The sequence below is a fragment of the Ipomoea nil genome, unplaced genomic scaffold, assembly GCF_001879475.1.
Source record: "Ipomoea nil cultivar Tokyo-kokei standard unplaced genomic scaffold, Asagao_1.1 scaffold2926, whole genome shotgun sequence".
NCBI lineage: Eukaryota > Viridiplantae > Streptophyta > Magnoliopsida > Solanales > Convolvulaceae > Ipomoea > Ipomoea nil.
In genome coordinates, this window is record NW_017619354.1 from 5,162,215 (window position 1) to 5,177,186 (window position 14,972).

The 14,972-nt window shown below is 35.3% G+C and overlaps 2 protein-coding genes and 1 long non-coding RNA gene across 4 annotated transcripts; 1 reads left to right on the forward strand and 2 right to left on the reverse strand.

Moving 5' to 3' along the window:
• Positions 1-1,829: 1,829 nt before the first annotated feature.
• LOC109161850 lies at positions 1,830-4,603 on the reverse strand. Of its 2 annotated transcripts, none has more exons than XM_019310386.1 (8): positions 4,328-4,603; positions 4,038-4,207; positions 3,885-3,945; positions 3,717-3,765; positions 3,515-3,569; positions 3,341-3,428; positions 2,450-2,572; positions 1,830-2,143 (listed from the first exon to the last, which is right to left on the reverse strand). In XM_019310386.1, exons 1-8 carry the CDS (start codon positions 4,575-4,577, stop codon positions 1,968-1,970), a joined length of 972 nt encoding a protein of 323 aa, XP_019165931.1. In that variant the 5' UTR covers positions 4,578-4,603; the 3' UTR covers positions 1,830-1,967. The 2 variants fall into 2 exon arrangements, with proteins under 2 accessions (XP_019165931.1, XP_019165932.1); XM_019310387.1 differs by having other exon boundaries at positions 1,970-2,143; positions 2,454-2,572.
• A 2,081-nt stretch (positions 4,604-6,684) lies between these two features.
• Positions 6,685-8,742, forward strand: LOC109161853. Its single transcript, XR_002050969.1, has 3 exons — positions 6,685-6,933; positions 7,054-7,134; positions 8,336-8,742. It is a non-coding gene; the product is annotated as an uncharacterized LOC109161853 (long non-coding RNA).
• Positions 8,743-9,267: 525 nt separating this feature from the next.
• Positions 9,268-13,304, reverse strand: LOC109161848. The gene is made up of 9 exons (XM_019310384.1): positions 13,039-13,304; positions 12,274-12,399; positions 11,700-11,833; positions 11,383-11,585; positions 10,902-11,279; positions 10,736-10,807; positions 10,492-10,642; positions 10,255-10,386; positions 9,268-10,141 (listed from the first exon to the last, which is right to left on the reverse strand). Exons 2-9 carry the CDS (start codon positions 12,389-12,391, stop codon positions 9,746-9,748), a joined length of 1,584 nt encoding a protein of 527 aa, XP_019165929.1. The 5' UTR covers positions 12,392-12,399; positions 13,039-13,304; the 3' UTR covers positions 9,268-9,745.
• Positions 13,305-14,972: the final 1,668 nt, after the last annotated feature.

Consider the following 14,972-nt stretch of genomic DNA (forward strand, 5'->3'; position numbering starts at 1 on the left):
GGTACAACTCCCAAAATTCATATACTATGGGCAAATCATGCCCCAACAAGTCATAAAAGAGCAACTAACAACAGGTTATCAGGTTATGATACTGACATTAAAGCCAGAAGCTAAATTTTCTATTCGTTTCTTTTCGACTTTGTTAAGTTGTTTTACAATCATATTTTAAAACATCATTTGATTTCACCATCCATTCTAGGAGTTACTAAGGCACATCCAGCATGATCTTCAATTTCATCATCAAATACATAATCGTAAACAAACTCTATAAGCAATATACAGACAAGTGAAAGAGAACGAGATATACGTGCTACATATACAAATTAAAATCCAACAGAAATACAACCTATGATGAATCAGGAAGTATATGCATTGTACACAATAAATAAATAAATAAATACGAAATACAAATTAAATCGATTGTTGTAGCGTACCATTTTCTCTTGCTCCTTCCGAACCCTTCTGCTCAGACTTCAAGAGAGGCTAGGCTGAGACTGTAAAAATCTCTTATATATAACGCACCAATAAATCAACCCTAGGGTTCCAACCTTTTTTTGAGACTATATTACCCCTACCGATCGCGTGTATTTACGCTTAATCCAAGTGGGCTGGGCTGGAATCACAGAGGCACTCAGGCACCTGTCGCCTAAGCCAAAAAATGTTGGGCTTTGACTCCTTTGAGGACACAAAGTCTATTTTTTTTTTTAAAGCAATCGTTTATATCGTGAACTCTAGTCCAATACACATAATTCATATGCATAATTTACATAATTCATGTTCATAATGCATATACATAATACACATACACATAAACACAATATAATAAACATAAACTCTGTATATTATGAACATGAATTATGTGTATTATATAGTTGAGGACATATAAACACTTAACATAATACACAGAATTCATGTTCAGAATGCACATAATCATATTCACTATATCGTGTTATGTGTATTATGAACATGAATTATGTACATTATGAAGTCAAATTCTGTGTATTAGATAAGGGTTCACAGTGCACTATGGACCCTGGTCCACGATATAAATTGCCTTTTTAAAGGAAAACCATTCATTAACTCAAGTCCGAAGACGGAATATTACAAAGAAAAGATGGAGGGATAGCGTGTCACTCAGAGCAACCAGGCCTAGAAACAACATGCCTAGTTATGGTATGGGCAACGTCGTTCGTTGATCGCTTAACAAAAGCTAAAAAGACTTGTGAAAATTTGCACGAAGTCAATTAAAAATAGAAAAAAAAAAAAAGAAAATTTTGATGGCGCTGAAAGTCCGAAAAGTACAATTTCAATCTTTACACCGCAAAATCTGCGGATTATAATCCATATTTAAAGAATCTGCGGATTATAATCCATATTTCAAGGTGAATCACTGACATACATATTTTTTTTATATATATACATTAGACTTTTCAACTTAGGCTAGACAAATTCTAAACTTGTAGAACCTTTCTCCAATCACGTTAGAAAAGGTAAATCGTGAATTGTCCAATCATTATGGCAGTTCCCAACCCTGGCTGTACGCTTACACAATGATTTTTAATTCATTTATAAAATATTCATTTTTGTGTACATTACAAGTTATGGAGTAATTTATAGTATATTACTTAAAAATGAATATTTAGTATACTACAGAATTATGACTACTTATTTGATAATATCTTATCTTATTATATGTACATCCAGACATATCCTACATAATTGTAGGTAATACAAAAAATAACTAGTCATTTGAGAACTTAATAGTTAAAAGGAAAACGTTTCCTCAAAATTATACAAACGCTCTAAAAAAATAAAAATAACACTCAGTCTGTTGAAGTTTGTGTTGCCCCATTGTAATCTAGTCATTACATCAAATATACATGAAATGGCCTATCTTTTCTGATAGGATACACTCCTGCAAGCATTCTAATTTGATGTGTAAAATCACAGGATCTTTTACTTTTTTTCTAATAGACATTACAACTTTTCCCTGATGAACTGAGAACGAGAACAGGACTGACGATGAGATTCAGTTGTTTTTCTCCAGAAAACATACACTGATCTAAGCACGACGGCAGGATTAAATGCCTTCCCAGCTCTGTGCAAAGTTTAGAAGGTTGTGAAGACCTCCATAGCTTAAATCCTGAATGAATTTTTCATAGCGGTGGTAAGACTCGAAAATAAAACCAGCTATAATAGATATATCTGAAACTAAAGAGGAAGAAAGCTAGTGTTTACAAATACATGTTAATTGTAAGGCCAGAATATAAGCAAATCTGTCCAGCAAGTGAGAATCCTTGTCAAGAGTTAAGCAGTTGCAAGTATAGATGCATTTTTACACGGACCAGAGAGTTTATTACTACAAAACATGTTTGCCAGGCTAGATATGAAGTAATAATATGAAAGACACCATGGAAAAAGAAAATGTTTTGGCAATAATGACTCTTACTTACTGATATTATTGAGGCCATGGAGAGATAAGGCTGAGAAACTGGTTTTGTAACACAAATAGCAAGAACGCCATTTGACCTTTCCTTCTCTTCTGAATAGAAATTCCTATAAACTTGAACACCTGAAAGTTGCATGTCAATAAAAATTGGGTCCATTATAGGAATTCTATCATAAGTCTCTCACTCTTGTGTCATTTAAGTCATTGCAGAGCTGGTTAGGACCAAGGAATAACATATTATGAGTTAAAAAACGAACAAGTTTTGCAAGGTAAGGGTTTGGATAAAAGCAATAACCAAGACTTGCAATCTCCAAAAAAAAAACAAGAAACAACAACAACAACAAAGAAGAAGAAGAAGTCCGCAAGGAAACCAATAAAACACGAGGACAGAAGTAATTATATGTGCATCTCCCATTTTGGTTAATGTAGAAAAGTTGGATAGAATTTCCAATTTATTATTTAAATCGCTGAATGACTAATACACCTTTTTTATCTTTCCAGAAAAGGAACTCTAACTGTTCAAGTGACATTTCTCTTGCGGGATGAGTAGCTAGCAGACACTTCCATTCAACTAAAATAGTCTAGGTGTGCCCCGGAGGCCCGGGGCACAGCTCTAACTGGTCAATCAACCCAAAATAAGTTTTTAAGTTTTGCTTGGCTAGTTGAGGCACATCCGGCCATTTGCCTCCTCCACCAGTCTTGCAGTGAGGGGTCTTTGGGGTTCAAATGAAGATAGTGTAGGTGTAGGTTATGCATCAAAGTATTTGTCTCACCAGCATGCACAGTATATGCTACTGAAAAGTAACACCCCTAAAAAGACCTCCTTAGCCCCCTCTTACAAAGATCATTACATGAATTTCTTTCCCCTAAAAGCAAAGAGATTGTTGTCACCTTCTTCTGTAGATTTAATTCCTGGAAGAACTTTGGAGAGGGGCTCTGCTTCTAGCATCTCACGAAATGAAGCATAACGATGAACATCCTGCAAATTAGTCCCTTGCAAATCATCATTCATGCAAAAACATAATATTCATAAATAGAAATCAAAACTGTGATTGGCATTATCACCTGAACCTGAAGAACTAAACATTTGTTGAAAAGAATATAAGCCCCAGCTTCAATTCTTAAATTAACACCAAAACAGAACTCCATCAGAAACTCATAAACAAATACTAAGTAAATTGTAATCTATATGAGTCTTCATATTTGGTGTGTAAACTATATCCAGCCAAGTTCTGCAAACAAATTAAATGATAAGATAAAACCATACTTATTGTAGTCACCAAGAGCACACCTTCCTTCAATAGTTTTCTCTCCACCTTTAACAGTCAGAAAAAACAATCATTCATCAATAACTTCAAAAAGAAAAAGAGCCAAAATATAGGAAATTAAAAGTTTATGCAAACATATAAATGAATATGTAGCTATTTAATACTACTTCTAAGATGTGAGAAGAAAGGCTCCTGAACATGAAGTTCAAAGTCCACGGTTTTCAGCACCTGTATTAGAACAAGGAAAATACTTACATACTTTGAATAAATATATGAAATCAATCAAACAAATAACATAGAAAGAAGGAAATCACGCTTACATTGATCAACTCAGAACCTTTTTCCCTCACTAACTTATAATTGCACCCATCTTCCTTCTGTTTTAAAGAGCATGTTTCGTGCATCACTGCAACCTCACTATCTGTCCTTAATATATCTCCAGATGATATAAACTGGTACAGTGATGCCGCTAGACGCTTGTACAAGGGAACTGAGACATAACAGCAAAATCGTATAACATATAAGGCACAGAGTACAACAGCGCCAAAAAAAAAAAAAAAAAAAAAAAAAAAACACTCTACTGGGAGGGAGGGGGGAGAGCAGAACTGACCTGTAGAATTGGAAGTGTCGTCGTGTAATAGATTTGCGCAGAAATCGTCCGATAGGCCAATGTCGGTGTCCAGTGTTCCGGCGACGGAGAATGCCAACGTGTGCCTCAGAAGCTCTTCTATGCAGTGGTTGAGTTCGACCGGAGACGGTGCCTCCTTCGGCAACTCCATATCATTTTCAGGCGATTGTTGGTAAGCATAGGCTAGATCTTTGACTGCGCACTGTCCGGCTTGTGAGACTCGAGAAGTCATTGTTCCTCAATTTCATCTTGTGGTTAATTGAGCTGTTATACGGGTGTTTTTATTTTATTTTTTTTTTCAATATGTATTTTTTGAATGATTTATATCTTTATAATTTTTTTCTTCACACATCATCCCGTAAATATATACAAGATTTGTCTGCATGGGTAGCTCAACTGATCATAGAGGTAAAATTTTAGAATAATGACCAGCAGCAGGAGTGAGGGAGATCTTCTTCTTTTTCTCTATTTGTTCTTCATTCTCCTTTTTTCTCTATTTGTTCTTCATTCTTCTTCCAAAAGGCTGAACCCCAACCCAAAGGGCTCCCCACACCTCGACTCGACAGAGTATTTGGGAGTTCATTCTTGTTCTTTGTTCTTGTTCGTTGTATTGTAGTGTTCTTTTATGGCAGGCGTTTTACGACAATGACATAAGCCGTTGATAGTAGAAGTCGACGAACAATAGTGTCTACGGTAGATGATGGAGACTTATACACTTTTACACTTTTATATTTATTCTATCTCTTTTATTTATCACAATCACGCAATTCATTTTATACAGTAACATTTTTAAAAAATAATTTTTTCATGTCTAACTATGACTTTTTTTACTCTTATTTTTATATATATTGCAATGATCAACAACATTTGTCCGATATTATTACAAGCAGCATCGCATGATTTAGTGCATGAAATATGACTTTTTTTACTTTTATTTTTAGGACCAAAAACATTTGCATGTGAAATAATTTTCTTTGTTATTATTCATATTGTTAGAATTATTATTCAAAATGAGGTGGCTAATACTTTTGTGGAATGGCAGGGAGAGGCAACTTTGGTAGAAAGTGAAGAAATGCATGGACAGAACATTAATACTTTACCAGGTACTATGAATATTTATGTTGATGCCACGGTTTTTGGTGATACTGATGAAGCTTACTTTGGGGTCTTTGTGGTGGATAGTAATGGGGAATTCGTAGCAGCTAAAAATGGCCCAATCCGTTGTTTGAGTGATGTTCATTTAGCTGAAGCTCTCGCGGTGAAGGAAGCTTTATCTTGGGTTAAGGAGTTGGGTCTCACAAAGGTAATCATCTATTCTGATTGCAAGAATGTTTGTAGGCTGCTAAATGGCACATCTCAGGATCTATCATATGCAGGTTGTGTTATTCGTGAGTGCCGATCTTTCCAACGACACTTTGATTTAGTGTCATTTCATTATGTTTCAAGATCAGTGAATAGGTTTGCTCATGCTTTGGCAAGAGCTACTCGTTCTCAGACTGGTTCTTCTTGTTGGTTGATTTCATTTCCTTCTTGTATTGAACATTTGCATTAATGGAAGTTCCTTTGATTTTCAAAAAAAAAAAAAATTAAATTTTCTTTATAAATTTATCTAAACATATAAATGATTAGAGATTACACTCATTATATAAAATTTTAATTTTAATTTTGTATGTTATAAAAATAGATACTTGACCAAAACTGTTATGTCTTTAAAAAAAGAGTAAATACCCAAAATGGTCCCTCGACTATAGCTAAATTCACAAATTGGTCATTGACTTTCAATTTCAACCAATTAAGTCCTTAACTTTGTAATTTTTACACGATTTGGTCCTCTATCTATTTGACCGTTTGTTGACCGTGATCGACGATCTCCAGAAGAACCTTCAGCCCTCGTTGGAGCACGTGGAGGCCTCCAGGATGATATTGCACTGGTTCGGAAACACGTCATCGTCTTCGCTCTGGTACGAACTCAACTACATTGAATCTAAATGGAGGATGAAGAAAGGCGACCGGATTTGGTAGATTGCTTTCGACAGTGGATTCAAATGTAACATTGCAGTCTGGAAATGCAACCACAACCTTAAAAAATCGACGATGGACCATGAAATTACATATATATCCTCAAAAGTCATAGTCAAAAAACAGTTAAATAGACAAAGGACCAAATTGTGTTAAAATTACAAAGTTAAGGACTTAATTGGTTGAAATTGAAAGTCGAGAACCAATTTGTGAATTTAGCTATAGTCGACTAGTCGAGAGACCATTTTGGGTATTTACTCTTAACAAAATTGAGTATTATAATATAAATATATTATCAAGAAGGGAAAAAAAAAAAAAACAAGAAAAAGAAAGAAATATTACTCCGTATACAATACAAAAGATTTGGGAGGACAGGCAAGCGAGAGCGGCGAGCGGTAGAAAAAACCCATAACGGAGGGAGAGGGAGACCGGAGAAGGAAGAGTGAAGAAGAAAGATGATGCGAACAAGGTTCCTGTGGTTCACGCTGGGCTTCTCGTCTGCCTCGGCGTTGATGGCTCAATTCGTGTTCAGGGATCTCTTAATCGATCGCACCCTTCTTTCTTCACAGGTACTATTCCCCATCCCAATCCTCTTACATTCTCAGTATATACGCATGATGTCGGTGCTCATTTGAATCCCCCGGTTTCTCCATTTCTAAAATCTATTTTCTTTCCATTTTGGGTGACAGTTGAAAGAAAAATTCAGCGCCTTGGAAGGCAGAGTCTCAAGTCTCGAAACTGTGCTTCAAGACAACCCCGAGCCTCACCAGGTAACCACTCTGTGATTATCTGTATTTTTTGGTAAAAAATTCATTTTTTTTTCTCCATTGTGATAATTGTATGTTTTATGATGAATCAGTGATGTGTGCTGAAACAGATTGCACTTTGTTTGAGAGTTTAGGTTTATAACGCTGCTACAAGATAGTGAATATGTGCAATGAAAATTAAATGAATTTTGACAAAATTTATTTCAGTTTGCAACTACTAAACAAGCAGTGAGAAACTTACCTCTATTTTGAGGTTGGTTCTTTTACTCTTTTAGTTACATTGGGGAGGGAGACTTGGGGGGTGGGGGGTGGAGGTTGTACCCGGTTCGTGGGGAGTTATATACAGGCAAAAATGAAAAAAGAAACTTGCAAAATAGTGAGTAAATAAGTAATGGCCTGTTATGCAACAATACTATGAAACATTCTTTATTGAGATCAGTGGACACGCTTGGAAAATTTTCAGCAATTTATTGTATGTGTAAGGGAATAGTAACAATTCCGCATGCATGTTGTTGAAACTATAGCTGTCTCCTTTTATGTTCTTATTGGAGCTTTTCCCAATCTTCAAAGAACATTTTCTCTTTGTAGTATTAGTGAAGATTCTGAGTTTTCAAAAAGAGATATTTGGTTGCACTTACTGTCCACACCATGTCTAATGTAGTTGTTACATCTTATTGATGAAGTGTTTCTGACTACTCGATAGTTTATGAAGTTGTATAATGAGCGTAGGGTGTGAGAACATGACCGCCAAAAATAAGTGAAAACATCTAAGATGCAAAGGCAAAAAGAAGCAAAGACAGAATACAGTTATTTGTGTACTGTGTGGACAAAAGTAAAAACAAAGTACATATACATGCTAAATGCATGTTAGATTTTGGTTAGCTCCATGTGAATTTCATAGCTAAATTCATGGGTAGTAGTCATAGTACATATTTATGTTTTCTTATTTTCATGAAAGTAGCAAGTTTTATTATTTTCCATGTTAGAGTTTCATGACAATTTGCTTCAACTATGACCAAGGAACTATAAGTGAGCTTATGCATTTTAGGCAGTTATATAGCAGCATAAAATTTCAGTTCATTATTTATCAAAGATCTTTTTGTGCTCTTAATCCTTTTCTGCAATGTCCTGTAGATTAATGGCCTATGTCTTATTGGGTTATGTCATGTTACCCATGATCTTGCTGTTACTGGTCCTTTTGCAGGGCGAAGGGAATTAGAAGTGAAGGGCTGGATCTGTTTAGGGCATCACTCGGACTTGATAATAAACTTAAGCAATGTTTCTTTTTGAAGGAAATAGTTTTGCAAATTGTTAAATCGTTGGTGTACTCATTTCCAAGTTGTCATGTAAAACACTCTTCTCGCTAATAACAGAGAATGGCTTGATGGTCTGTCTTCCCAAATTTCACATTAAGCAAATAGGAAGAAGAGACGGATGATCTTCTAAGATACCTAACTTACGGAACCGAAGAATTTGAGATTATCTCAGACCATTACACCAAAACTGTATATGCAGTGTAGACTTTTGCTCTTGTATTTGGGAAAGAATGCATTTATTGAATATATACAATGCACCCTTCAAAGGTTGCTTAGAAGTGTTTTGATTTTTGAAGTGCTCCTCTCATTTCTTTATCACAAGTGCAGCTTCCTTAAATTCCTTCTCTTGTTAAGCATGGTTTGGTATGATACCTCTACAAGTTATGATGCACATAAACTTTCAAGGGTGAACGAGAAATTTAAAGAAACTCTATAACGTTTTTTTCGTATTGTGTTTTTGTTACCTTGTTTGTAAGCATGAGAATAAATTGAAACTTGAAAAAGAATGGTTACTAAAACCTTCCAACCTCAACATCCCTCTCTCAAATCTGCACAACTTTGAGGGCAACTCTAACGAAGTTGGTTTGGTGGTTAATTTGGTAACCATAAGGTTATAAGTTTGGACTCTTAGCGGGAGCAATTTACTGACTTTTTTTGGTTTGAGCTGGTTAGTTATGGGCAACCTAGGTTGGTTTACTTCCATGTGGTCTGAGGTTTACTCAGCACGCACTCTCATGTAGTAGCTGCAGGTTTCCCTCATTATTCAAAAAAAAAAAAAAAAAAACTGCACAACTTTAGCTCAGAAAGCAAATATAAATGGTTCAAGGTTAAAGCCCTGCATGCCTTGATCATCCATAATCCCAGATGCCCAGATGAGGAAGAACAATTCATCTTATACTTAAATCACAAGTTTAATGAAATGAAATGTTTGCCATTCAGGGGTTTGTCCCCATATTGGCATACCTATTACATCCTTTGGCTTCCATAAGAGCTAGGATATGTGTATATATGTCATCTATTTCTGTAAATTTTGGTACCAAAAAGAAGGAAAAAGAATGTGTTTTATTGGGGTTGGCAGAGGAACCTGCTGAGGTTGGGTGAAAATTATCCAATCACGCCTAGTCCTCCACGGTCATATCCAACCGAATGTATAAATATGAATCCTATCTCTCAATTCTTCTGAGATGCTGCAAATCTGCAATGTATTCCCTTCTATAGCTGCTGTACATGGAACATATATGCTGTTTTGACTGCATTTTAGTCTCAGAAGCCTATTCCTGAAAGAATTGGACTGCTATTTACATGACTGTGTGATCTGGAACAGGTTCAGTTCCTAATTCCTCATCTTTTTCACGGTGTGGCTTCACAGAACCATCCAGGGCCCCGTGATGCCTCTGCTCGTGGGCTGCTTCGACAGTCCAGGTCAGCACCAGAGCCACCATCACCACCGAAAGGAAAACCAGCGCCCCCCACACCAAATGTGCATTCCTCTTTAAAGGTCTGCAGTGGTTTTCAAGAATATCAGCAAACGCATCATTCACTGTTTTACACTCGACTAGTCTCTCCATCCCGGGGTACACTTTGAGTATGTTCTGAATTGACGTTGCATAAGCCTGCATCGAGTTGAATTCCCTCGGGGTGATCACGATTCCTCCGTTGCAGTTTGGGTCAGTACAAGTCAACACCTTCAATAGCTACAGTAAACAAGTGCAATTACTAAATGGTCATGTCAAAAAATCCCGAGCATATACTATAGAAAATATAAACGTGTAGTCTCACTATCAGCTTAAACTTTTAGCTAACATACCTGAGGAATGTCTTCTATGCGAATTGTATTTGATGGACATTTATCTGGCTGGTACAGATACTCGGGCGGTTCTGAGAAAGGCTGGCAGATTTGTGCAAAATTTCCATACGATCTCGAAATGTTTTCGTTCACCTGACCATTTTCAAGATTTGAAGAAATCGAGGTAGGTAAGCATATACTTGTATGAATCCAAAACCATGAACTACTGTATGCAAATTTATCGGTTTTACAGCTTACCTGATCTACCAGTGTATAAATCCCCCTGCTAACATCACCCAGAACTGATCTTGCAGAAACTAGGTCATCACAAGGAAGAATTGATCCCAGGCTACTATTGTAAGGATCTTCTTGGAAATTCTCGAAAGCTGTGCATGTGTCTGATGCAAACCTGCAGGTAACACAAGACATTTTTAGCTGTTTTTCATGTTATTTTGGAGATTAAGGTTGAAATACATGAAATGGGATTAAGGATTGGACATACTTGTCTATGAAGAAGTAAATCCCAAAGAACAACCAGCACAGAACAGTAAGTATCCAACAAAGAATAATCAACCTGGCAACAGATCATTAAAATGATTCAAGTTCACATTCGAATATCTATCAACTGTCTGCCTTTCAACGTTAACATGATGTGATCGTACACTTACCAGCGAAGCGTTCTTCTGAAGTTGAGAATTCCGAGCACTGACAGACAGATGGCTGCAACCAAATTAACTGAAATGATGACAGTACTTATTATGTACACAATCCTTAATCCCTTCTCTATCGCCCGCCTGTTTTTCCTCGCCTGCCTCTCGATATCAGCAGCCCGACTGTCGAGGCTCTTGGATGTGGAGGCCAGGAAACGCGTGGCCTCAGGGCCTCGATCCGTGGCTCCTAAATCTGCACTCATTTCTTTCATTGCCTGAGTCGTGTTGTATATGGTGTTTGATGCCCCGTCTGCAGTGTCAATAATTATGTCAACAACTGTATCTGCTCTCGAATGGAACCTCGCGTTCCCTCCAAGGACTAGACCCGATGCTATCCTGAAATCGTTAAAAGGAACAGTCAATTTTCTATGCCTGAGATTGTTCGGTTTTCGTGGGGGGGGGGGGGGGGCGGGGGGGGGGGGGGGATTGAGAAACATACACTGCTAGAAGTGTGAAGAAGATTGCAGAGAGAAAAGGCCAGAGATAACAATGCTTCTGACATGGGACTTTCCTCTTCTTGAGCTTCTTTCTCTCTCTTTTACAGCAAAATGTGGTGACAAGGAGAAATACTCCATAGAAGAAGCCACATAATAGCCACACTACTGCAATTGCATACCCATATTTACCTGTAAACACAGTGGACTGCACAAAATGTTGCATTTTTAGTACTTTGGAAACAAACAACAGAGGTTTGAATACTATATATATATGTTTATATTCAAAACATGTAATTTTTTTTTTTTTTTTTAAACTTACACTCCAGTAGTGTTTGTTCCTAATATCATAGCCTCCCCTGTATTTCTTGAAACTGTCCAAAGGGTCAATCCTCACTGTGCCATCTGATTCTTTCATGGATTCTATGCCATTGTTTACTTCAAGCAATTGCCTATCTGCAATTTAAAAATTATTATTTTTTAAATAGTGAATTAAAAAAAAAAAAAAGTCTCAATTGTCATGGATCCTGGTCAGGTTTGTCATAACTTTCAAATATTATATTGAACATTCACATAAATAGTTATCCAAAAAAAAAAAAAAAAGATCAAACTCCAAATTATTTTGGATCAACCTTTTAGTCGTTACGTTGTTAGGAATATGTTGTTCAAAAAATAAATATAGGAAATTTGTGGACACCTATACATTTTGTATCAGGTACGACTATATGTAACGTCACATTTTTTTTATAATATCTGATATAATCAAGCATATTATGCATACCGGATATAAATTAAAATAGGTGGGTGTGAATTGAATGAGAAAGAAATTCTTAGTGTATTAATTAAATATGAATTCATCCATCAAAGTATCAAAGTAGTGGGGGGGAAATTCTGACCTGGTCCAAATTTGAGTGCTTGTAACTGAGGGACGACCAAAGTGAAGAGATGAACGTACAAAATGAGCAAAAAGGAGGACATAGCCAACCTCCTCGTACACGCCGCCGTCGACCACATCTTCAATTCTGTCAAACCATCATTAATGATATAATCAATAAAAAAGTTCAACCTCCCAACGCCTTTGGCTGCTTGATTTTTGGGTGTTTGGCAATTGTAGATATCATTACATACAGTGATACAGCCCCCCTGGGTATAATATATATGTGCATGGTGGGTTCTGATGAATGTGAACGAGATTTAAAAAAGGAAAGAAAAGAGAGAGAGAGAGAGAAATGAAGCTTTGAAAGCTTTTCAAAAGAAAGTTGGAAAAAAAGCAGGAAACCCAAAAGACAAGTTGAACAATGGAGTTAATGATGTCCACAGAGAAAATCCCAGGAAACTCATCAAAACATGTTCTTATATCATCATTAATCAAAACTAAAAATATGCATATTACAAATACACACATATATTTCACCGTGCAGCTTACTTAAGCTCAGAGAAACAACATGAATTTTTCGGAGAAAAAAACTTTTTTAAAAAAACTGATATTAAGCTCAACATCTCCCTTCAGGGAGACTATCAGTGGAGCTGAGTCTCATTTACAGGCGCTATGGTGCCATTAGGGTTAGCGAGGAAGATGGGGGGAGAAGAAGATGAAAGGTGATATATATATATATATATATATATATATATATATATGATAAAGATGGAGAAAAACATACCCGCCCAGATTAATGGATCACTGTAGTGTTTGTTGTTCAAATTGTTGCAGCAGATCAGAAAGGATATATATATGATGATGATGATGAGTGAATTGAAGCCGCCTTAGCTTGTTTACATCTGCGTGTATGTATATATCGCGCAGCTCGCCTTCAATTCTATGATCTGAAGCCTCAACAAAATTGTGCCCAACTACAATACGTACAGGAATATATCTATCAACCCCGCCCAGAAGAAGATATATATATGTGCGTGTGTGTATGTGTATATATATATATACAGCAGCCTGTCTAAGAATTAAGGCAATAGGGGAGTAATATTCAAACTCCTGACATGGAAAACTACGAAGCCACATAATGAAGTTAACATATATAGGACATATATCTAGAATGTTTTAGACTTTATATATATTATTATTATTATTATTATATTATATATATATATATATATATATATATATATATATATATAGTATGAATGTATAGTTTTCTGTTGTATGAGTAGGCGGGGGTTCTATCAGCCTTCCTTCAGCATTTTTTCAAAGTCAACCGCTTCAAATACAATATAATTATTAATTGGCAGGGAAAAACAAATCAATTTGAGCTCTTAGCTATTACTCCGTATTACTGTTTTTTAAAAGAGTTAATTGCATTATTTGTCCTAGATTTATCCTAGATTTATAGACCACAGTCCACTTTTAGTATTTTTTATCACAATATTTACATTTGGTCTTAGTATTATTGTGACATGACTATTTTTAGTCATTTATGTATCAAGAAAACGGCTTTAATGTCGTTGAATACAAAGACATTTCGATTTTCAAATAAGGATTTTTTTTTTCAAAAAAATAAACATAAAAATATAACAGGGTTAACTTACTCGGTATAAAAATGTTCGAAATGTCTTCGTATTTAATGATATTTCAACGATTTTGTTGGCGTTGGCGGAGGACCAAAAATGACAATTGTAAAAAATAACAATAGACAACCTCCATGATATTTAATCGAATGGGGTTCAAACCTGAGACCCTTCATTTGATTGGTCACAATTATGCCGCTCAACCACAAGATAACAAAATGATTAAATTTAATCAAAAGATTGAAAATATAATTTCAAATTTTAAAATTGTCCCAAAAAATTTGGGCAAAATTGACGCAACCAAAACTGATATTTTAGTCATCAATAATTCCTAATTACTCTTTCCATAATATATATTCTCAAAACATGCATTTATTTCTTTGAATTAATGTCTGCATTTGTTTTGTTTTGTTTTTTTGTTTTTTTGTTTTGTTTTGTTTTTTTATTTTTTGTTTTTGTTTTTGGTGGGGGAATGTCTGCATTTGATTGAAATACAATTAAAGACATCAATTTGGTATGAATATAATATTTTAAAAAATATGTTTCTTAGCGAGGACTAATCCACCTTTAATCTCACCCAAAAGAACCCTCATTATGCTCCATTATATTGCTGCTACAGTGCTACTTAACTAATTTATATGTATACAAACTAATCATTCCTTTTCAATGGCTAGCTCTTTTGTTTAATATTTTATTTAATTTTTTAATTACAAAATCACCAAAAAGGGGTGGCTAATTAATTAGTTGTGCGAAATTCGAATGTCAAATTCTAACAAAATCTTTTAGCATCCATTCATTTTATTATAGTCAAAAAGGGTAGGTCTTGCACTCTTACTTTTTCTAGGATTATATATATATAGTTTAAAATATTTGAAGTAATATCACAATTAGAATTGAGGTATATTTTAGAATCTCTATTTGAGTTTTGATGATTACAAAAAGTTAAACAATTAAATTAGTTTAAATTGATATTAAAAATGATCGAAAATATATATGAACATGTTAAATGAGAACAAGTCTTGTAAAAAGTATGGATTAATTGTGTCCGTTTATATAAAATGACTAACGATTATAAATG